The sequence below is a fragment of the Pseudorasbora parva genome, chromosome 1, assembly GCF_024679245.1.
Source record: "Pseudorasbora parva isolate DD20220531a chromosome 1, ASM2467924v1, whole genome shotgun sequence".
NCBI lineage: Eukaryota > Metazoa > Chordata > Actinopteri > Cypriniformes > Gobionidae > Pseudorasbora > Pseudorasbora parva.
In genome coordinates, this window is record NC_090172.1 from 36602786 (window position 1) to 36627386 (window position 24601).

The window sequence follows — 24601 nt, forward strand, 5'->3', positions numbered from 1 at the left end:
CTCTTCTGCTGCAGAGCTCCGTGCAGTTGTTCCTGTCTGTCTCTTAGTTGGCTCTGCAGGTGCTGGATCTCTCGGTGATAACTCGCTGCTTTCCCCGCAAAGTCTTCCTCCTGTTCGTGCAGACGCCGACCCAGCGCATATACACTTGCTGATGCCTTCTGCTTGTACACCTAGAGTGGACGGGAGAAAGATATGAAAACAGTAGTGCTGGAGAGCATTGAGGAACGGTGGAGTACCACTTAAAACTAATAAAAAAAATCAAGGGGAAACAAAATAACTGAAACAACCCTGGAGGAGCCAGAGACAGAGACTACACAGCACGGTAAGACTAGAAAAGCGCTAATATGTGTACAGAGACATGTTTATCTGTTTGGATTAGATACAGGAAAAGTGACAAACTGTTATTACCTGTAAATAGAGGAAAGATGAAGAAAAGGGAGGGTTTTGGGGCAATGGAGAAGGTCTGAATTTACAGTTTAATGCTCGAGGTAGTAAACATTTATGAGGGAATATTTTGCCTTCAGCTGGTTACCTTGTGGATGAAAAATGAACCAGCATACACACACAATAAAAAAAAAAAAAAAAAAACAGGTTGAAGGAAATGGAGTTAATGGTGATGAATGAGAGAGAGAGATCTGATGTGTTGGGATATTGCAGTGAAACGTTGAACTGCAGACTCAGGGCAGATGCATTATGGAGAGGAACAGATGTTGGCATGTCTGCTGCTAAAACAGATGTGAGCTATTTAGATAAACAAACATGCACATTTGTGCAGCACTTGGGGTTTCCAGGGAGAGGCAGCCTGTTGATATAACTCATCTTCACATAGCAAAGGGCAATGAGACAACTACAACCGCATGAGTAAACGTGAGTAGTCAGATATGCTCAGTCCATAAATGCCTCATGGTAAATACATGACACTGGGGAGGATATGAGTAGGATCTCTGAGAAAAATTAAGTGCAAAAAAAACCCAAAAGAGATAGACAAAATGAATAGAAGGTCAATAAAAGGGAAAGAAGCAGAGCAACAGATAAGTTGATGCTGAGAGTTGTGCTCCTTGGTAACTGATTTCTGGCACCATTGTTATTTCCTTCAGAGATCAAAACCCAGAGGGAGGAATGCACAAATTAACACCTAACAACATCCAGGAAGAAAATGTCCACATGCATGTAAACGTGAAAACACATATGCATGCATTTAGAGAGCTGATTAGCAATGATAATGCTTTAAATGGACCCCCTGTGTTATCATATCTGTTTCGAGCAGAGAATGAGCATGTGTGGAGAAAATGGGATTGTGTGTGTGGAAGAAAGGGAGAGGTTTGACTGTAACCCACTGTGGGGTTTTAGAACATATAGGGTCCAACCTTTCCCTCACATATGGATCAATAACACTCCACACAAACAAGTCTCAGTCAACAGCTCTTTCAGTGCATGTGTGTGTGAGCATTCAATTACAGCATTTCTGAGTCTCTCTGGTTCTCTCGCCCCTTTTTCTTCTAGAGATATTAGGCTTGTCTTGATCGTGTTAAAGACCATCTGAGCAGCCACCAGACAAACCACAAAACAATAAGGAGTACCAGAACTAATATTGCAAACAAGCGTGCCAACATGAAGCGATTTCAGTGACTGTGTTGGACTGCAATGAGTGATTTGCACCATTATAAAGATGGTGCTAATATGATTTCACTTTGTGACATGATAGTGATATATTCAATTTGAGCTTGTGATAGCAAACTTCTGGCCATACTGCTCTTCAGGCATGCTTGCTTGCTTTAGTAATTCTCACCATCATTGTAAATCTATCAGCTGGAGCTCCTAGTAGCATCGTCCATTTGCCGTTTGGACATTTCACTTATGTTCTTCAGTTTTTCTTTTTGGAAAGCATCATATGGTCTCCTATACTGATACGCTGATAAGGCATCCTAATGATATACCAAAACTAGTGTTGTTAAAATGTTAAGTTCATGTTAAAATGAATAGGCCCTATTAGTTTTTCTCAGATCACAACTGAAATTCTTAGAACGACTTGGTCAAACTCCACATCATCTAGTCATCAAGCAGTTTTTCATTGTTTTGAACAGAATACGAATGCTTTGGTACATTCTTAAATAGTGGTTAAAGGGGTACTTCAGCGCTGGGAAGATATGTATTTAAATACTCTGTATTTATACTGGGTCATCAATGTAGTAGAAATGTGAAATTATTTTTGAAATTGGTGCCTTCTAGACTGAGAAAAGACAGAAAATGTATTTTTGTCTCATGGGGATGAAAGACTACAATTCCCAGAATGCTTTGCTGCCCTGTGAGGCCACTCCCAAAGTCACCTACTGGATTACTGTGACTGAGTTGGAGAAGACACTACAATTAAAAACTGAACGTGTCCGTTCAATATAAAGAGTGAGTCACCGCGCGAGTATCAGCACTGAGCACTAACTGTAGGAGTGAAATAAATGAGCTGATGAGCTCTCGTGATGAGAGCTGAGGTAATCGCGACTACACTCGCGGCATACATTCACAACGCGAGTTCAGTCTGGCACGTTTCAGTTCATGCCTTTGCAAGCTTAACTTTCATATAAACTAATTTGAGAAGTTAAAAGACTTACATTGCTCCCCATAGCTCCGTTTAAATGAGTGCCTGTAGCTGAGCTGAGCTCTGAGTGTGATCTCCATCCCCCATGCGTTCAAAACATGCAGAAATGGCTCCCTCTGCTGGCTGTAGTGTTTAGCCTTTGGCCAAACATTCCTCCTATGATACAAATATCACAAATTTGCAAATATCGTCAATTTGCATCATAGGAGGAATTTTTCCTGAAATAAAATGCATAAATCTCTTGTCTCAGGGGGATATGAGGGGGTAAAGCACAATCATTTGAATATACTCCAGGGTTTCTACTGATACAAAGCCATATGCTGATCGCTGAAGTAACCCTTTAATGATGAAGCATTTTGACTTATTTAATTTTGATGACAATAATGAACCTATCACTCACTTTTGAAACAAACTTTTGCAGGTAATCCATTGTGTGGTGCTGTTTGTATGAATTGTTTGGAGAAATGCACTTACTGGTTTGCAAATCTTAAGGACAATGGCCAGATTCTTTCAGACAGTGGTCAGAATGAGGGTAAACACTAGGTAAATCTCAATCATTATCGATCTTTCGTGTCATTAATTACTAGTGATAATATTAATAATAATAAAAATAATAATATGTATTGTATTGAGATAGTGTTTGTTCTAATGGTTAATATTTAAATAAATTAATTGAAAGGCAAAATATGTAGCTTTTTCTCCTAGAGGTTGCTTATTTAAAACAAAGGGTATAACTTGATGACGCCATGAATGAGTGTGGAATCATGAGAGCTGTTGTCTTCAACTTCACAGCCGATGGAAAGTCAACGTGACTCGGCCAGAAATCATGTTTACAGACGAGCTAATGTATTAAAATGTTATTAACGTTACTGTTGTATGAAACAGGGCGGGCCAAAAGTCGTGGGAGTGAAATGAGGCCGGGGGAGTAAATGCTAATGAGTGATACACACCAGTCTCAAGTCCAGAGGAACTTTTATTATGCTTATGATGCAGCCAGCTGCTTCCGCTCGTTTTATTGCATATGTGGGTGTAACGCAACAATGTTTTACAATCATACTTAACATATTTGAGTGTGTTTAAAGTTATGTTATAATGGTACTCTGTGCATTCACTCTGTAAATGGTGTGAGACACTTGTTGGACTTTGCAGTAATCTAGATCAATATTAGAATCTCACATCAATAAAAGCTGGATGACTTGTGTTGCTAAATGATATGCAATTAATTTCAAAATATATTTTATGATGATAAAGCGGTCTCTGATTATGCTATGTAAGCCATTCTGAAGAATGGTAAAACATGTTACTCGCGGTAAATCAAGAAAACAATAAGACTAAATTGTGTTCAGCTATAAAACAATTATTCGTTTTCTGTGGATAAAGGTATCCAAACAGTTGCTCACCTATCTAATAAAACATAATATATCAAAGTGGTGTTTCCATGGTTTCTACAACAGTAAGACAATCATAAAAAATCGAGGGTAAAGCAGATATGACGTAATTGACAGGCGATGCCATGACAAGGTGCGTTAAAAGACCTTTATTATTAACCCCCTTGAGCCGTGAGGAGTACTTTTATGATCAAAATCTCGACTCCCTTTCACTGCCATTATAAAGTTTGGAAGAGCTGGGACTTTTTTTATTTTTATAAAACTCCTATTGTATTCATCTGAAAGAAGCAAATCATATACAATTAGAATGGCTTAAGGGTGATTCAATTATAGGGTTATTTTCATTTTTGGGTGAACTATCCCTTTAGGTGGGAGATTAAGTAGTGTTTATGTTTTGGTATGCTAATTTAGAAGAGTTTCTGATTTTTTTTTTACTATCACGGTGACAAGTGGAGCATGAGCTTGGTTTGAGAACAGATACAGTGAGGGAAAAAAGTATTTGAACGCCCTGCTATTTTGCAAGTTTCTCCCACTTAGAAATCATGGAGGGGTCTGAAATTGTCATCGCATGTCCACTGTGAGACACATAATCTAAAAAGAAATCCAGAAATCACAATGTATGATTTTTTTTAACTATTTATTTTTATGATACAGCTGCAAATAAGTATTTGAACACCTGAGAAAATCAAGGTTAATATTTGGTACAGTAGCATTTGTTTGCAATTACAGAGGTCAAACGTTTCCTGTAGTTTTTCACCAGGTTTGTAAACACTGCAGGAGGGATTTTGGCCCACTCCTCCACACAGATGTTCTCTAGATCAGTCAGGTTTCTGGCCTTTTGCTGAAACACACAGAGTTTGAGCTCCCTCTAAAGATTCTCTATTGGGTTTAGGTCTGGAGACCTGGCTGGGCCACGCCAAACCTTGATATGCTTCTTACAGAGCCACTCATTGGTTATCCTGGCTGTGTTCTTTGGGTCATTGTCATGTTGGAAGACCCAGCCTCGACCTATCTTCAATGCTCTAACTGAGGGAAGGAGGTTGTTCCCCAAAATCTCGCAATATATGGCCTTGGTCATACACTTCTTAATACAGTGCAGTCGCCCTGTCCCATGTGCAGAAAAACTCCCCCAAACCATGATTTTACCACCCCCATGCTTCACAGTAGGGATGGTGTTCTTAGGACGGTACTTATCATTCTTCTTCCTCCAAACACGTTTAGTGGAATTATGACCAAAATGTTATATTTTGGTCTCATCTGACCACATGAGTTTCTCCCATGTCTCCTCTGGATCATCCAAATGATCATTGGCAAACTTAAGATGGGCCTGGACATGTGCTGCTGGTTTAAGCAGGGGAACCTTCCGTGCCATGCATGATTTCAAACAATGACGTCTCAGTGCATTACTAACAGTAACCTTGGAAACGGTGGTTCCAGCTCTTTTCAGGTCATTGACCAGCTCCTCCCGTGTAGTTCTGGGCTGATTTCTCAACTTTCTTAGGACCATTGAGACCCCACGAGGTGAGATTTTGCATGGAGCCCCAGTCCAAAGGGAGATTGACAGACATGTTTAGCTTCTTCCATTTTCTAATGATTGCTGCAACAGTGGACCTTTTTTCACCAAGCTGCTTTGGCAATTTCCCTGTAGCCCTTTCTAGCCTTGTGGAGGTGTACAATTTTGTCTCTAGTGTCTTTGGACAGCTCTTTGGCATTGGCCATGTTAGAAGTTGGATTCTTACTAATTGTACCGTCTTTATGTAGCTAACGACCTCAAACAGGTGCATCTAATTTTGGATAATAAATGGAGTGGAGGTGGACATTTTAAAGGCAGACTAACAGGTCTTTGAGGGTCAGATTTCTAGCTGATCGACAGGTGTTCAAATACTTATTTGTAGCTGTATTATACAAATAAATAGTTAAAAAAATCATATATTGGGATTTCTGGATTTTTTTTTTTACTTTTAGATTATGTCTCCCACAGTGGACATGCACATAAGATGACAATTTCAGACCCCTCCATGATTTCCAAGTGGGAGAACTTGCAAAATAGCAGGGTGTTCCAATACTTCACATAAGGCAGTTTTTGCATTAACTTCTAAATCTAATTATTAAAATATATTTTTTCTCCAATTCAGTGTTGAAAAATAATCATTTATACACTCATTTTTATTTTTAAGTCATTTTCACGACAAATTTATTTAAACATAAATTAAATAATCAAGACATCACTAACAGGTTCAGTAGAATATAATGAATATATAGCCTAATATAGTGCATATATTTAGTAAGAGTTCATTTCTCTAGTGAACTAACCAGCTGGACACTGAATGACTTCTGATGTAATGATACATGACATTGTTTAACAGCTCTTTTATTGACGTCTTTCTACTGTTTAAACACTGACTGAGCAATTACACGACATATTTTTCAGTAAGATGTAATGCATCCTCAACATACCTTAGGATATGAATTCATGTTTATTCTTAAAGGGGGGGTGAAATGCTGTTTCATGCATACTGAGATTTTTAGACTGTTAAAGACTTGGATTCCCATCCTAAACATAGACAAAGTTTCAAAAACTAATGTTGGGCGTTTGATGGAGTATTTCTGTGTCAAAAATACTCCTTCCGGTTTCTCACAAGTTTCGGAGAGTTTTTTTAGAGTATGGGTCCGCTTGACGTCGACAGAGCGGAAGGTCCTTGTATGGGCCGTATGGGCTCTTGTCCCGGTAGGGTGCGCGCGCGTGACCAGAGCGAGAGAGGAAATGCACGCCCGTAAACACTGCTAGTGTGCTCTCAGGTGCAGAGCCACTCGTCTGAGCAACACTTCTGTGGCACCGCGCTCCACTTCATTCCTGTGGGTGACATCAAGCGACTTCAACGCTTACGCACAGCATTCCGGGAAGGCAGCTCCAAGAGGGGTTGGATCGAAGGCTGTCTCCTTCCACCCTGAAGGTTTATGTGGCTGCTATCGCCGTCTACCATGACCTCTTGGACGGTAAACATCCTCCTCGTGCTCCTCTCGTACCCTCTTGGGACCTCTCAGTAGTTTTAAGTGCACTGCAGAGGGCCCCATTTGAGCCGTTGCGGTCAGTAGATGTTAGTTTCTTGTCGATGAAGACAGCGCTCCTGACCGCACTGGCCTCCATCAAGAGGGTAGGGGACCTGCAGGTATTTTCGGTTGACGAAGCATGCCTGGAATTCGGGCCGGGTGACTCTCACGTGATCCTGAGACCCCGGCCTGGATATGTGCCAAAGGTTCCCACCACTCCGTTCAGAGACCAGGTGGTGAACCTGCAAGCACTGCCCTTGCCCTTGGAGGAGGCAGATCCAGCTTTGGCACTGCTCTGTCCAGTACACGACCTCTGCGCTTGCGTAGACAGGACACAGTGTTTCAGTCCCTCAGAGCAGCTCTTTGTCTGTTATGGTGGGAAGCTGAAAAGGAAGGCTCTCTCAAAGCAAAGGTTGTCCCACTGGATAGTGGACACCATTGTTTTGGCATACCAGCAGCAGGGGCGCCCATGCCCCCTTGGGGTCAGGGCACACTCCACTCGGAAATGGCATTGGGGGAGGGGCCCGCAGCTGTCGAGTGCCACCTCCAAAAACCAACCGCGAGCACTATTGACAGGGCGGAGTTCCACACCAGCCCGAGGCTTGCGGCTGCCCGAGATAACATGGCTGTCAACTCTAGGTCAGATTCTACAGTGCTAACACACCCGGAGGCGGAGCATAGCTGAATTGTCATCCCCAAAGGACTCTAGCCCACCTTGAGATGCGGCAATCGGCCTCTCGCCGCTATCCGGAGTGTGAACGAAACGAACAGGGCATCAGCAGACAGTCCCGCCGCTTCAGGCCAGCACTCGCTGGAAGCGATGTTCTTAATACCACAGCACCGCCCTCAGGTCACCCTGGCCACCAGCCAAAATACCACCTCTCTCGGAGATGGTAGATTGGGGTGTGGCAGAGGGGGCTCTCTCTCTTTACAGAGATCATTGAGTCTCGACCACAACATCGCGATGATCATGTTCCCGCAGAGGGAACACAGCACCTCCACAAACACTGTCCGGACGTGCTGAAGCCCAAACACGTCGAGCAGTGAATGCGTCCCAAAGACAGCAACAAACATCTACCGCACCCGGAAGTGCGCAGGCAAACCGTCTTGAAAAACACGCGCCACACGCAAGCTCTTTTTGTGAGAGGAAAGATCTGCAGAGTGCCGAAGCGCCCAGGAAAAACACACACAGCTGTTGCAGATTACTGCACAGATCAGCAGGCAGGCAATGTGAGATCGCTGGAACGTGCCGTTGCACCAACACCCTGGAGAACCGCTCGTCTCAAAGACTGAAGAGAGGACTTCAGAATTCAGGCTTGCAGGAGTGAAGAGATGCTCTTGGCTCCGAAGCAGAAACATAATGCGATCATGCCAGCTACTTCCTTGTATACCCATGTGGGTAGGCGGAGTTACGCGTGCAAATCTCGCATGCCCATGGCATTGGGACTGCCATTGGGCGTTTTCTAAGATCTCAAAGATGATTGGCTTCTAGGCGAACCGCCCCATTCGTCAGTCACTGACGTTACGTCGGAGTGACTGAACGAAAGGGAACTATTGTTTCCATAACCTCAAAAACACTTTTCTCATTATTTTGTATATTTTTAAATGACTTTGGTGTCATACCCATTTACTAACTTTATTGTATTATCAAAAACCCTGGGACTGCTAATATTTAATAGTATTATCATACAAATGTGTGTGTATGTTTTAGAAATTAGGCAAAATTTCTAAAAATAATTGGGTAGCGGCATAACAATCATGCAAAACCACTGATATTAAAGTATAGTACAACATACTTTTTAATGGCTGGGAAGTACATTTTTATTCAAATGCAATAATAAATATAATAATAAATAATATAATAATAAAAATAAGAGGTTCCAAAAAGAGATTTTCATAGCCATGGAATAAAATAACCATTTTGGGTATCCCAAAGAACCTTTCTGTTATTTATTTTTTATTTGTGTGAAGTTTATTTTAATAATATGAAGACCTTTTTCACCATGAAGAACCTTTTGTTTAACAGAACGTTACCTTACAGGTGTTTAAGGTCTTCACTGAACCATTAATACTAATAAAGTACATATATTTTTATTTTTTATTTTAAGTGTGTGCTCGGAAATAATGCAATTTCGGATGCAATATTTGTGCCTTTTTTAATGCGATAATATTGTAGAATTGTAAAATAAGCATGAATAAATTTCTGAATAAAAATGTGTCAAGGCTTTCAAAGTAAAATGTCAGCTGTTAAAGGTGCCCTAGAATGATTTGAAACAATATGTTAAATTTTTCTCTGATATCTACATATTTAAAGGCAAAAATTGTCCAGTTTTGTCCAGTACAATTGTCCATTGTAACGTTTTACAGGTCCATTTACAACCCTATAAATTGTCCCTAGGATGTAATGCTCTGTTTTTGCCTTATTTGAAAGGGTCATGAATTTTAACGTTGAGCTCTGCTCTGATTGGCTTATTTTAGCAGCTCACAGCTCAACACAGTTCAGTGAAGCGGCTCGTGAGTCCTGACCGTCCTGACACAACACAGACCGACTAAATGACACTTTAAGCAAAACATCTCAAATGGAGATTGATAAAATGCGGCTTACTTGTTAACTGGTGTATCCAGATCATCTGCGCGCGAGAAAGAGCCCGCTTTCGTGCTGTTGCCAGATTTCAGTAATTAAATCCCCCAAACAGTGTGGAAAAAAACATGTATACATCTGGTGTTTTACCTAAACATGTCCAATCTGGCAACCATATGGATGCGAGCTCTCTCTCACGCGCGCGCACAGATGATCTAAAAACACCAATAAACAAGTAAGCTGCATTTTATCTCCATTTGAGATGTTCTGCTTAAAGTGTGTCATTCAGCCTACATTTTAGACTTGTCTTTTTCGTCAACGATATTGCATGTTTATATAACGTTAGTCACAATGTAGGCCAACGTTACGCAGTGACTGTGATGTAGCCTAATCTAAAACACAAATAGGCAAAAGCATCATAGAAAACACCATACTTCAGTTCTCAAAAATATAAATATATAACATATTTTTACAAAATGAATAGCCTTGTGAAATGACTATTGTTTTAACTTATATGGTGAAAAAAGGTGATGTTTGCTAGAAGGATTGAGTAAAAGATCTAAGCAAAGTATCTACGGTTGTGTTTTGTAATACAAAATAATATTACCCTTTGTCATTAGACACACTATTTAGTTTGGTACTTGGTGTTTCCTATTGTTACTGTAAGCATCTTGCGTTATCTAGACAATGTTGTCTCTCTAAGAAACTTTCAATTTAATCAGAAATTGTTTAAACAGCCAATAAGTGGATAAATCGCTACTTACTGCTTGCAGGTATACAGTTGTAATTGCCACTTTCTTCAGTTTAAGATGCTGAGCAAAGCTTGCTTGAAATGGGCCGAACAAGCGAACAATCTTAAATTAAACTGCTGTGGTATCGGATTATAAACATCAACCATGACTGTTGACATTTTTTATCTGTGGGAAGGGTAGAAAAGCCTCCTGAACAGCCTGGAACATGAAGTGTGTCCATGCAAACAGCTTGTTTTGATAATTCGCTCCCATTTCCGCCTGACAATGCACATGTTTGGACAGATGCAAATGTTGGGGGTGTGAATATGAATGATCCCCAATGCTTGCGTCACTTTTGGCTTTATGTTGAGAAGCATTTTTTTTTTCAGTTGCGTTATGGATTCATGAGATTTACATAAAAAAGTAGGCGGCAATGATGTTTGAGACTCACAGTATGTGATGTCCATGTACTGAACTCTTATTATTTCCCCATGGCAAGGTTAATTCAATTTTTCATTCTAGGGCACCTTTAAAACTGAAAAATAGGCTTTGGAGCATATGCTCAGTCTAAGTTTTTTTTTTTAAGCATATAAGGTGGCTTGTTGATTTGCACCATCAGGTCTAACGCAAAAAATTTTAATTTCATCCCTTGATCATTAAAAGCTAGGGACATTTGTGCATGTGTATGTCAGTGTTCTATGCAGTTATTGGATTCTTTCAGGTGTGCATTCCTTCAGCTCAACTGTGAACTACAAATAACCCTCATTTTCAGTAGAACATCCCAAAATGATCAAATTAAATAAAAATCTTGTTCCCTCAAGCTATTCCCCATTTCCCACATAGCTTCAACTTAGACACTGAACCTAGAAAGCCTTTTTTTCCTCAAATCCTGGTTACAAAAGCATCTTTGAAGCCAAGGGTCCCGCTTAGGGACTTGTGAGTTAGGGTTGCTACAAACCACACACACACACACACACACACACACACACACACACACACACACACACACACACACACACACACACACACCAGATACCTCCCATAGGGACTCGTTACATACAAAAAGACCGGACACGTGATTTATGGCATTTTCACTCTGCCTGCCCTGTTTGACACATACAGCACTGTCACTAAGGTTGTCTATTAGATCATGGAGATCTAGTATGTATGAGATGTATAGTACTGATGGGAGATTACAGAAAGATAAAACCGAATGAATAATCTGATTGAGTTCAGTCCTCCAGTCTCATACCACTCCAATCTAAAGGTTTTAGGGAGTAATCATTATTATACTAAAACCCTCAGGCCCAAAAGATTCTAAACTTCTTTCATACAGTATGCCTTAACAAAAGCACCTCAACCCCAGATGCATCTTCTCTCTGACATATTGATACAAATAAACAGGTTAATAGGATGCTAAACAAAGTAAGAGAACACGTACAGTTAATGCAACTGAAAACTGCAGGGATGTAATTTAGGAAAGGGCAAGAAAACATTCAGGAAAGAATCCATTCTATTTTGCCTTTGTATTTTGTGAGTATAGATGGGAAACGTAAAAACATTAAATGTCTCTGGTTCTTTTACGGGTGTGTGGTACAGCAAAGATGAGGAGATCCAGGACTTCCAAACAGACAGGCTTTATTATCATAAACTTTAAACAGCCCACCAAACACTACTAATACAACGTGTAACTTAACTCAAGACCGGACAAAGACAAAGTGAACAAGAGGAACTTAAATACACACACTGATGACAGACTAAAAGAGGGGGACAGGTGACACAGGTGATAACTAACTAAACACAGCTGAAACTAAACTGATGACGGTAACCAAGGGAACAGACAAGTGGCACGAAACTGAGAACAAATGAACATGTGACAACTGAAACCAGGAAGTACAGGGGCCAAAACACAAGAAACACAGACCATACATGTAACAGGTTCTGATTCCTTGCATGTCTTCAGTTTATTAATGGTTTTAGTACTGTTACCAAATAAATATTTAAAATATATTGTGCCTATTCGGTGGTACACATACAAGCCAAAATACTGGCCATAACTATATATTTTGCCCCTATTATGCCATTTTAAAGCTTCCTAATTTTGTTTCGGAGGTCTCCTATAACAGGTGTACATGCCTCAAAGGTCAAAAAAGGTTCCTTTTCTCATAATATACATTGCACATCACCACATTTTTCAATGATTTTAAACACCTGACTTGTCCATGCGCTTACTCTGCTCTGATTGGTCAGATTGCGTGTTGTAATTGGTCGACCGCTTACAACGCATGTCGGAAACTTCTGCTCCGGAGGCTTCCTAAAGCTCAGCGATTGTACACACTGTAAAAATAGTAATGATGGTGTTGATTTTACCATATCAGTCTGAGCACGAATCCAATAATGAAATATTGGAATAACTTGTTATTAAACCCGACCCATCTTTCAAGAGCAGGTATTTTTTGCGACTCAAACGATTTGAGAAGCAGTTATCAGTAAAATTACGTGTTTGAAAGCAGGTCAAGTTGTTCACAGGCAGACAATGTACTACACAGGAGGGCATTATCACATGTAGCTGTAACTGATTAGGACTTGAATTCCTGGCAGCTCGTTTAGGCGAGAATCCATCCTCAAGTATACAAATAAACGTTTAACCTATTGACAGAAGCTGATGAGCAGGAACAAATGTTCACCTGTGTGTATATGAAGATTCTCTCACAGTGGTGGCAAATATATTTCTTTCTTTGTTCTCAGAGTACAGAAATAATGACATAGTCCAAATCAAATTGCCTGTCATACTGAGAGGATCCAATTATTTTAGCTGGCAGAATAGATTAGCAGCACAGACCTGCAATCTGCTTTCGAAAAGGGCCCAACAAAAAACACTTTCACTGTCTTCTGAAAAGCTCAGTTTACTCTATCATCGTCTCCATCCTTTCATTACATTACTATCTCTCCACAGAGGCAAACGTTACTGCAATACTTTTAACATTTCAGATTCTCTAACGGTGCAGAACTTGTTCAATCCAGTCAAATTTTCATTAAGTTGACAATAAGTAGCAAAAAGTGGATGGAGCAAGCAGGAAACAATTTTTCCACTGCTGTGCTCCAGTTAAAGATACAGCAGAAGACAGTGTATGTATATATGAATCCATGATTCATATATTAAGGGGGGGTGGGTGACTGAAACTGAGTGAAACACTGAGTGTCAGTCAGTCTCCTGTCAATCTTGAGTACCTATAGAGTAGTACTGCATCCTTCATATCTCCGAAAAGTCTTTAGTTTTATTATATTTATAAAAGAAAGATACCGTACCGAGTCATTCCGAAAAAAAACGTGTGGGCGGAGCTAAAGAATGACGAGCGCGCAGCTACAGCAGATTCAGATTCAACTAATACATATATGATCCAGAATCAGATCCGGAGGCTAAAATAAATTGAACAGGAGAAGCAACAACAGCAGGACGTCCGTCTCTGTGATATGTACTGTATTTAGTGGCTTGTCAACATTTGTGTTTGTTTACTTGTGGATTGTGAGGACATGATTTGGTTTATGGACTATTGTATGCGACTAAACCTTAGCAGTAGCAACCAAAATGGTTTTGCACGTCAGACTAGTGTAATAGTGGTATATAGAAAAACAGTAGTGCATTTGAATGTGCTTTGTGTGAACATCCCCATGGTTTATGTTTGGGGTGGTTTTACAATAAACAAACAGACACCTATAGTGTCTTTAGCTGTAGGTAGACACCTACAGCTAAAAAAAAATATTTAAACACACGCCATACATTTTTTCTAATCTCAGTTATATTTCATAGACCAATACAGAGTTGTATGAATAACTAGTGAATAAGAGCATTATGGGCTGCTTAGTATTGTCTGTCACTGAGGTCTTGATTTGTACCCCTTTCCTACAAGTGACTGAAATGCAACAGACAGTTATTTATATGTTATTTATATAGATAGGCATTAGTCACAGGCGAGCCACACTCCAATCCAAGGCAACCCACAACAGGAAAAAGAGCAGAAGAAGAAGAGACGATCTATGCACCAACCTAAAAGAAGTTCAGATTGCACACAATAGCCTATGTGCTGAGTTTAGATTTTTGGGACATGCTTCACTAACTTCATGGTAAGGAACCCGGGACGGCAGAAAGTGTCCAGGTTGTCTTCTTTATTTTACAAAAGCATAATGTTTCTATTATTGAAATAAATATATTTTAGATAAATGCTGTTCTTTTGAAATTTCTATTCATCAAAGAATCCTAAAAAAAATGTTTTACACAACTGTTTCAACATTGTATAATCATAAATGTTTCTTTAACAGTAAATCATCATTTTAGAATGATTTCTGAAGGAAATGTGACACTGAAGACTGGAGTAATAATGCTCAAAATTCAGCTTTGCGTCACAGGAATAAATTACCTTTTAAAATATATTCAAATAGAAAACTATTATTTTATATTGTTTTTTTTATTTTAAATATTTCAAAATATTTTATATTTTGTATAGTTTTTTTTCCTTTTTTTTCTTGTTTCTCTATGCGAAAGAACTGTACTCTATCACGATCGCATGTTGTCTGAAACAATAGACATCATATTCAGTTCAGAGTCCTACAGCGCGAGCACATCCACTATTTTCTCATGCGCACATATTTCTGTTGCTTTCTTTGTCATGTGCTGCACGTATATATTTAACTCTTCTCATTCCAATGTTTAGTGAATGGTGAAAGCTAAGCTCTGTAAACACATCATGACACCTTCTGTCACATATAGACGCAAATTAAGAAATACAGCTGATATTAGCACTGTCCTCCTTAAAGTACCGGTACTAATAAAATTCCACATCGTACCGTTTGTAATAGCAGGGTATCGCAATACTTTTCTAGTACTGGTCTGGTATATCGTGCAACACTACAATACTCTTAAGGCAGCTGTACTGTACCAACTACCTCAGGGTGGACTAAATGTCACTAAGTGGATTCTATTCTATGTACCGTCACACCCCTATAGAATAATAAAAAAAATTGTTAATTTATCTCAAACAATTTTATCACAGTATGAGAACTTAGAGCATACAGTTTTAGAAATCAGAATAAAACCACAACCTTGAGTAGTGAAATATGAACAAATCTGCATGTGCCTAAAATAAGATCCCAGCATCCAGTGAGCTTCCCTTTGTAGCTCAGTATTCACAAGGCATTCAAAATCATCATCTATAAATGAATGAACACAACTTTAAATAGCTCCGTCTTATCATTATCATTAAAACAGATAAGCACTCACAGTCCCACTTTCCCCCCTCATGCTCAACCCTTGTATCTTACATATCCAAGATGGTCTAAATAATTGAATTGACTTTGGTTTCTCAGGTCTCTGGAGAGTAAGATGAATGAAGCGACTAAATTTAAGAAGTCTAAGTGATTGCATTTAAAAGCGATTTAATGAACTGCATGTGTTGCTGTATGTGACGTAACTGACTTGCTGACATTCATCCAATAAGGAGCTTTAATTCACTTAGCTGATCACACACTGCACATCTCCTGGAGTATGATTTTATCTTAAAGGGATAGTTTAATTAAAAACTAAAATGTTGTCATCATTTACTCACCCTCGTGTTATTCCATACCTGTATGACTTTCTAAAGTATGTGGTACACAAAGGATAAAACAATACTTAACCCCATTGGCTTTGATTCTATGGACAATAGTACCAACAGGCACTGTAATAACATGAGGGTAAATAAAGATTTTTATGGTGATCTCTTATTCACTACCCTGACAGTAAAGACTTCTAGATTGTCACATTAAGACTTCTTTTTCAAATGAATTCGTTTTTCTTGATTTGTTCTATTCATCAAAATCCCCAAAAGTTTTTGTGTCACTGTTTCCACAAACATATAAAACATCCTCCCCTTTTAATATCGATTTTGATAAGTCTATATTGATACTCAAATCCAACAATTAATTTTTTAGTGCTGTTTTCCATTGATGTGTGTACAGTGGTAAACTAGAGAAGAACTATTTGCTAAATATATAAGTATATAATATATACATTAAATTATATATTCATATTTCTTAGCCTGTCGTACCATCTTTAATATATATCATGAAAAAAAGATATGACAGCCACAGTTACCGTATATATAAATATTTAGACTATGCTTCAAAAGACAAATTGAAGAAGAAACATAATTATATCAATAAAGGCCCACTGAAGTGCCTTGAAATGTGCAGCATTATTCAATTTGTTGATGTAATTTCCCCTGAAACGACTCCAGGGTTGCGTTCAGCCCCGACAATAGTTGCAAAATGCAGGGTCGGCTCCATGGGGGGAGAAGCTTGGCCCACCATAGACCCATGCCAAATAACTATTTCATTATTCAGCTCCAGATTTTGAGAGAGAACATGGTTTTCGGTTGCTTTGCTTGCCATCAAACAATCTGCTTGTTATTTAGAAACTAGAAAGCCTGATTTAGGTCTCTTTTTTCAAAGCATTTAAACGATTTAAAATAATTTTGTAGAAAGACTCACTCGCATAGCCTACACCCAAAGGTAGAGGGGCAGAAATGTCAACGAAATTTGTTTTTTTTTAAAAAGTTCTACTTTATAAGTTCCTTTTCTTTATATTTATAACATAAATCTATGATATATGAGTAATCACACAAGCGCCAGTGCTGTCTTTTCGAACATCTGCACTGTGACAACATAAAACAATAAGTTACTGAGTAACTCCCATAGACGCATTCTGTTTTTGCTCTATCAAAGAAAACAGACCAAACAGCACAACTGCTGCGCCTCCGAGCAACACTGTTTTATTCCTCAAAGAGAACAAATCAGATGAGTAAATTATTAATTTAAGATACCCATTCATAAATACAGTCATTTGCCAAGTTAAATAAATTAGCACTTTGAACAAATCAGTTGAATTCAATTCATTAATACAGTAGCTAACCAACTGGAGGTTTTCGTTTCATATTTAAAAAGTATCTTATTATTACAAAAAAATAAGTAGGCTATTATTGAATTAATTACTAGCTACTAATTTCATCTTCAAAAGTCTAATTGGATTACCTTTGCATTGAGTCTTGTAAATATAGAGAGTTCCTTTCAAGACTGTCCTCTTTTGTTATAAAATAGCTTTGTTAGTAGGAAAAATGTATAATACCGGATATATTTCCACATTAATCAGTATCAAGCTGAATCAGAATTTAATAGAATCGCAAACTTGTGAACTGAAATCGAATTGAGATGTGAAACGTGTCTCAATGCCCAGACCTAAATAAAAGCATCAAACAGTCCCCATGTGTGCTGACAAAACCGCAGTGCATTAGCCTGCGTCTGCTTCACTGTGTGGAGACAAGCTATTATATCCATTAGGCCAAAAAAACATTTCATTTATTTGTGAAATCTCTGGACCAGTCTGGATGTTTCTGTTAACTAACAAGATTGCACAGTTAGTTTAGGATAACAGGAAATAGTCAAATTATTCAACCTAAAAAACAGCTCAGAAATATTCTGTAGGAACCCACAATTTTGTTTTAGAACAGAAAAACACTGTAGAAACTTCCGCCAGCTTGTCCTTCTACTAACAGATTTTTCCAGGAAGATTGCTGCCCCAAGTACACATCAACATTTTGCTTTCCTGAGTGACATATAATGGCCCGTTACATTTATAATTTATATTCCATGACATTCATTAGGAGGACCTAATTCCAATGCTTTTTGTGAGATACAATTACAATGACAAAATTGCTTTTGTCCATTTGAGCTACAAATGAGCTTCTTATATTAGATTTGAAATGTAAAATAAGACGACCTTTCAGACTAGAACACAGCTGTCGTCTGAAAAGCATGTTAAAACACCACATGTCAAGAAAGGGAAGCAGTGAGAGAAGAACAGAGAGGAAAAAGAAAAGCTTTCATACCCTAACACATATGGGATTCACAAATACTGCAGTATATTACAATTACTACATCAATATGCCCTTCTCATTCAAACTCATTTCTAGCAAATATTCATTATAGTTCAGTTTATCTGAATATTTTTATTTCAAATCACACTGACATGCAGAAAAACTGATGATACTATAATAACAAATAACAAAACAGGCACTGGAAAAAACTACTCTGTAAACTGCTCATTTGAAAAGGCTCTGCTAATACAGTTTGAACCCCTAAACAGCCTACAAGCCTGCTTCTACTGACAGCCTCTGCTGGCTATATTCTTCTATCCAGCAAAGCAAAACAAATTCCTTTCAGAAATACAATTATGCATGGGCATTGTTATCATTAATAATAGAGAGGTTTGTATTTTGGAGGAACATGCTCTTTGCCCAAAGGGCCACTATTTTATTAATCTAGCAATCGGCATCCCTTTCTTTAGTATAACAATGGCTGGGTGACATTAGGGAAAAACAGTTGGCTCCCCAAGACAATGAAGCGAACTCACTATGTCGATCCCACATTTCTTTCCGTAATTAATTTCACAAACAGCGATTAACAAAGCAGCCTAATTAGGCCTTTGGAGAGTTGGAAACTAAATGAGACATAGAAAACATCCATGTGGCACAGTAGGATACTTCCTATGAAGACTTAATAGCATGGGTGTTAGTATATTACAGTGACACTAACAATGCACTACAATGCTTGATTGAATAACACTGTGGAAACCTCTTCCTGTATGAAATCACCAACAGTAACTAAACCCACAGATTCGTTTGCTGTTGTCAATGTCATTCATTTTTAATGACAGCTCGTTTCAGCTAGATATGAATGGTGATATAAATATTTCTGTAATAAATTATGTAATTAACAACTAAAACAATCAAGATCTAACATGAATTAACAATATTAAACATCTAGTAAACTGCTATTAAATTCCTTTAAGAACAGTGTGCATTCATTGTTGAACTGTAACATTTAGAGATGAGTTTAACATGTACAAGACGACTGTCACGCCTGTCAGCTGGAGTGGCGAAGCAAGCCACCAGAGGGCACTAGTCCTGCCTCCTTTATCACGAGTATCATGAATTGCTTTTTCCCATATTCATTGCCTGGACTCAATATTTTTTTTATTTCTAAAAGAAATTTATTTTAGTTTTTATTTCTTCTTTTTTTAAACAGGTGTTTGATTATCTAATTTATGTTTGACTATATAAGCCCTGCATTCTGTCAGTCTTTGCAAAGTCTTGGGGTGTGTTTGTGTTGCACTGTATTTTGGAACACTATCTCTGGTTTCCTTGTTATGGTTTTGTTCTTCTGGCTGTCTTCCTGGACTACCCTGCTTGCCTGTGCCTTGGACCTCTTGGATATTATCTGGATTGATTATCCAATGGTTTTGACCTTATGCATGTTATATGGATTACGACTATATATTAAACTAAATAAATCTCCTAGGGTGCATCTCAATCAGCTTCCTAGTTTAGTTGTCAGGGCACTGATCAGGGAGTCAGCCCATTGACTTATGTCCTGATCAGTGCCCTGACTAGTGAACTAGGGAGCTGATTGTGACGCAGGGCTAGTCTCCGAGCAGTACTCGTTGTACCAGAGCCATGTCATGAAATGACCGCCATGCCAAAGCCTTGTCATGACAAGGCCACTATGTCAGAGTCTTCAACTGTAATGGCAAAGACCATTCTATTCACCCATGTTTCGCCAGTGTTCCCGAAATGGCCGCATCGGCTCTAGTTGTCTAAGGTAGCGATTTTTGTTTCTGAAGCCTTTGTATGTCCTGCCTGCCATGCTCAAGAAAACCACAGATGAACTGTTCCTCTGTCCATCAGTGAAGTTCCTGCCTATTCTGTCAGGACCACAGTCTTTCACTGTCTGTCTTCCTCGAGTGTCCTGTCTGCTCTAAGCTTATTGTCTGCCTAGATATGACCACGGAAGTCGTCCCATAGTTTCCTGTCTGCCTAGATTCGACCACTGAGGTCACCCATGAACTTCTCGCCTGTCTTGTCTCTGCCAGCGAGGCTGTCATAAGTCCCAGAGTCTTGTTTGAGAAGGCCACTATGAAAGACTCTACTCACCTTGCATTGGACAGTATTCTTGGATGTCTTGCCTGCCCTGTTATAGCCACAGAGGCCATTACTGAACTTTCTGCATGTCTTGTCATGGCCCCGGGCCCAACCCTAACCTCTCTGTGCTTTTTATTCTAGTTCCATCTGCCAAGCCTTGGTGGTTCCCAGTCCCACCTGCTCTACTTTGGTGGTCCTAAGCTATGCCTAGGAGATCCTCAGACTCGTCCGCTCTGCTATGGTGTTTTTCTGCTATGCTGAGATGGCCTTCAGTCCTGTCAGCTTGGCTCCTCTATCCCATCTCAGTTCCAAATCTTGTATATTCATTGTTGCACTGCATTATGGGACACTATCCCTGGTTTCCTTGCCATGGTCTTATTCTTCTGCCGGTCTCCCTGGATTACCCTATTTGACTTTGCCTTGGACCTTTTGTTATTATCTGGATTGATTACTCTGTGGTTTTGACCTTATGCATGATACTGTTTATGGATTACGACTATGGATTACACTCAATAAAGCTTGCGTTTGGATCTCCTAGTCACATCTCTGAGCAGTATACATTACAATGACAATGCCATGGTTGGTTGGCAAGTTGAAGATCTATAAGCAGCAGACCTTATTAAACTCAAAAACACACAGGAGACCAGGAAACACGCAAAAGTACCATAACCTTAAAATGACGAGAACTTAGAAAGACCAATCTTCACATAGACCCGCGAAAATGGCTAGTACAGTTTTAGTACAGTGCACTCGAGATGAACCTATAGACACAAATTACATAATCTATAAATAATCTGTTTGATTTTCATTCAAAGGATGTTTATCTTGATAATAATGTATTATTACTTTATTTCAAGGTAAATTTCATTTTCACAAAGCCAGAAACATTCACTGTAATCCTAATTTTAGAATGTTCTCCTCTGATATAAAATTCATTTTTACCTCCTCTAAGAAAATGTCAAAACCTTTGAACAAAAAATGCTTCAAAAACATCATCCTTGAATCTGTTGTAAGGAACCTTTCATTTTTTATAAAGACATAATGTTGTATTGTGTTGATTTGTGCAATTTTTATAACCCTTATTTCTCACTGTTAATATCTGTATCCTTACATTTGCAAAAAACGCCTATAGACCAAACACGTAATTAATAGCCTAATAATAATAGCCTACGTATATGATGTCACCGTTTTCAGAGAGAGTTTTTGTAGTTTACACAGAGATGATAGTTTATGAAATGTATTTAATAGGGACCATACACAACACAAATGTTGTGCCACGGTAAGCTAAATAGCTAATTTACATCTGTATGTGGTCCCTGGGCAGGATGATGTTACATAAAATTACAACATTCCATTATAATCCAGAAAAAAAGAAAATAATAACATTATATCACAAATATTGATCACGATTGATTTTTCTTTAACCATAATTTAAGTTCAGTTTTAAAAATACTAAATGATGTACACTCTCTAATATGAACAGGCACGAATGAATTCTATCTTTCTGCTCTTCTGAATGAGAAAGCTGATTGTACAAAGGTCGTTTTCTTAAATTTAACTGAACAGTTGCTCTGGTGTCCCTAGAATTTTCTTCACAGAAAGTCACACATTGTTTAAGAGGTGGTGGCGCAAGATCGTTAATTAATTTATACATCAAACACATCTGCAAAAAAACTGTCAAACGTCAATGATAATGCATTAATGATTGCATTTCAAAAGTTTAAGTTTTGAGGTCACAAAAACGGTGTTGTTGTGTAAATAAACAGTTAAAACACATAGAAAGTCTTCAGCTTTTTAGTCGAAAACAACGGCTGAGACAAGAACTAACACATGAAAAAAGAGTAAAACAGAAACCTTGCGTGACAGATAATGCATTATCCAATATTTTAGTATGGGAAATTTACAAAATTTCCATACTAAAATATTCCATATTTCTATAATATGATTTTGTTGTTTATTATATATAAATATACTTATATATCTTTAAATGTGCCATTAATATACAATTATAAATACAAACAAAACAAAAAATCTGTGCATTTTGACATGTTAGTAGTAATAATGAATAGTATAATTTTTAGTTTGTTTGTGATAATTACTAGATTAGATCATTAGATTAGTATAACATGCCATTGGGAACCTTCTGCCCAATTTCTTTAGTAGGCATCTTATCCTAGGGGTCTAATTTCAATTTATCACTTCAAAAGATAAAGACTATTAATAATGCTATTGTACAAATCTAAATTAATGAATGGGTCCACAAATCAACAAATAGTTATTAAAATTCACAGATCACTATAATGTTTAAATGAAAAGTCGGGATTATACATAAATGTGTTGAAATTAGATTTAGTGGCATCTGTAGTCAAGATACATTTTTACCTTGCAACTTAAAATAAAAATGACTTTATGCTGTATATCGCTATATTAATGAATGTTGTCGTAATCTGTGCTAACATCCTGTTCTTGTTTCCCAGAGCATGAGGCCACGATGAGCTGTGCTCAGGCTGGACCAGAGGAGGGCTCCGCTAATGCCAGTGTTAATACAAACACCAGCCTCAATGGCACCACCAACGATGAGTTGGAGTGCAAAATCTGCTATCAGCGCTATAATGCACACAGCCGCAAGCCTAAGATTCTGGACTGCCTGCACCGTGTGTGCGCCAGATGCCTCAATAAGATACTGGACATTGGGGACGGTTCAAGCTCTATTAGCTGCCCTTTCTGCCGCCACGAGACGCAGGTTAGTGAGTATGATGTGGCCGGGCTGCCAGACGACTCGAACATTATGTCCCGTCTGGCCGTGCGCGACAAGTCCTGGAGCTCGGACCACAGTAAGGAGGTAGTGCTGACGCCAAAGAGCCTGTCCTCTAATGACAGCCCGTCCCACGACTCCTCCAACTGCCTGGTCATCACCATCATGGAGGTGCAACGAGATCAGCAGCGCTCGCCCAGCCAAAATGGCAGCTCTGATTATTACGGCGACCACAGTCTGGACTCAGTCTCTGTAGCATCCAACAGCGGTGCAGTGGACCAAGACGCACTATCCAAGTTCTGCAATCACGTGCCACGAGTCTTGGTGTGGCTGCTGGGCTTTTTCTACTTCGGTTCGCTGCCACTTGGCATCTACTTGCTGGTGATCCAGAGAGTGACTCTTGGGATTGTGTGCGTGAGCCTGGTGCCATCCAGTCTGACAGTCTGTCTAGTCTATGGCTTCTGCCAGTGTCTGTGCCATGGCATGTGCGACTGCTCCAACAGGGGGTGACTGGTACGAAACAGGCCACTGGTAATCAGGCCACATTATCTCACCACACCGAGAGGAGATAAAAATAAGCTCTATCTATCTGAGTCTTCTCTCTGCAAATGCTATGTGTACCTTCTTGCTTTAAAAGGATGTGTACAAGCAGCTGTGATAAGAGGATAAGTCAAGCATCAAAGAGGAAGGTCAGTCTGGAGGAAACACTATTAGCTTAACATAGCTTCTGCACACACCCTTCAAGCTCATTCTGAAGTAAAAAAGCTGACCTAAGAAAGTTCTCCATGCATATCAGATGATGATGCATGAGTGAGAGTTTAGCAAAGTGGAGTAGATGGACTTTATGTGTACAGCCAGGCAGAGTGGATGGGCCATCAAGAATAAAGTTTTATTGTGGTTGAGTCTCATTGCTGTGAAATAAACTGTGTGACCTGATTATCAATGAAAAGGCTCCATGAGCAGCACTGTTACAGGTTAATAAGACTGGAATAGTCTGTCTGTTTAAAGACTTCTTCTGTAAGTATTACCAAGTGAATGGGTGGGTAACCACTGAGGTATGAGGGGTGGTCTTTAAATTAATAAAAAGTTGTTGTTCTGTCCATCTGTTTAAAAAGACTCTATAGGACCTGATGCCGCTAGGACTATCATAACCAATCTTACAATTTAGTTTTCCCTCTCCCACTCTCAACGACATCAGAATGTGAAAATGTCCCTTTGAGATTGTGACACAAATTGAAATGTTGTTCCACACTTCCTGGCCAAGCTGACATGAAAACACTCCTAGAATTCAATAGAAGAGCACAAACTGTCCATTTAACACCACATGTGCTGGAGTGCAAGAAAAGTGGGGGTTTGCTATTGCACTAGCTAGTGGAAGGTCTTATACATAACCTTTGAGCCTTAACTCTTCAAAAATCTATATCTTTAAAGGTAACATTGACTCTAACAACTACAGCGGCTCTATAACCCTTCACTCAAGCCCAGTGTTTCT

General features: G+C 39.0%; 2 protein-coding genes across 4 annotated transcripts in view; one reads left to right on the forward strand and one right to left on the reverse strand.

Annotated features, from left to right (window-relative positions):
* cep89 (centrosomal protein 89) overlaps window positions 1–24601 on the reverse strand; it is a 137092-nt gene that overhangs the window by 20478 nt on the left and 92013 nt on the right. For all 3 annotated transcript variants that reach the window (XM_067439805.1, XM_067439813.1, XM_067439818.1), the window contains one exon: window positions 1–170. In XM_067439805.1, coding sequence (XP_067295906.1) covers window positions 1–170 — 170 coding nt within the window. The remainder of the gene's footprint in view (window positions 171–24601) is intronic.
* Window positions 166–24059, forward strand: zgc:165481 (uncharacterized protein LOC100073327 homolog). The gene is made up of 2 exons (XM_067439840.1): window positions 166–322; window positions 22832–24059. The coding sequence occupies exon 2, from the start codon at window positions 22846–22848 to the stop codon at window positions 23617–23619; it is 774 nt and encodes a 257-aa protein (XP_067295941.1). The 5' UTR covers window positions 166–322; window positions 22832–22845; the 3' UTR covers window positions 23620–24059.

Coding starts and splice junctions, on each gene's coding strand:
- zgc:165481 (XM_067439840.1), top strand. CDS start 22,846: ATGAGCTGTGCTCAGGCTGGACCAGAGGAGGGCTCCGCTAATGCCAGT.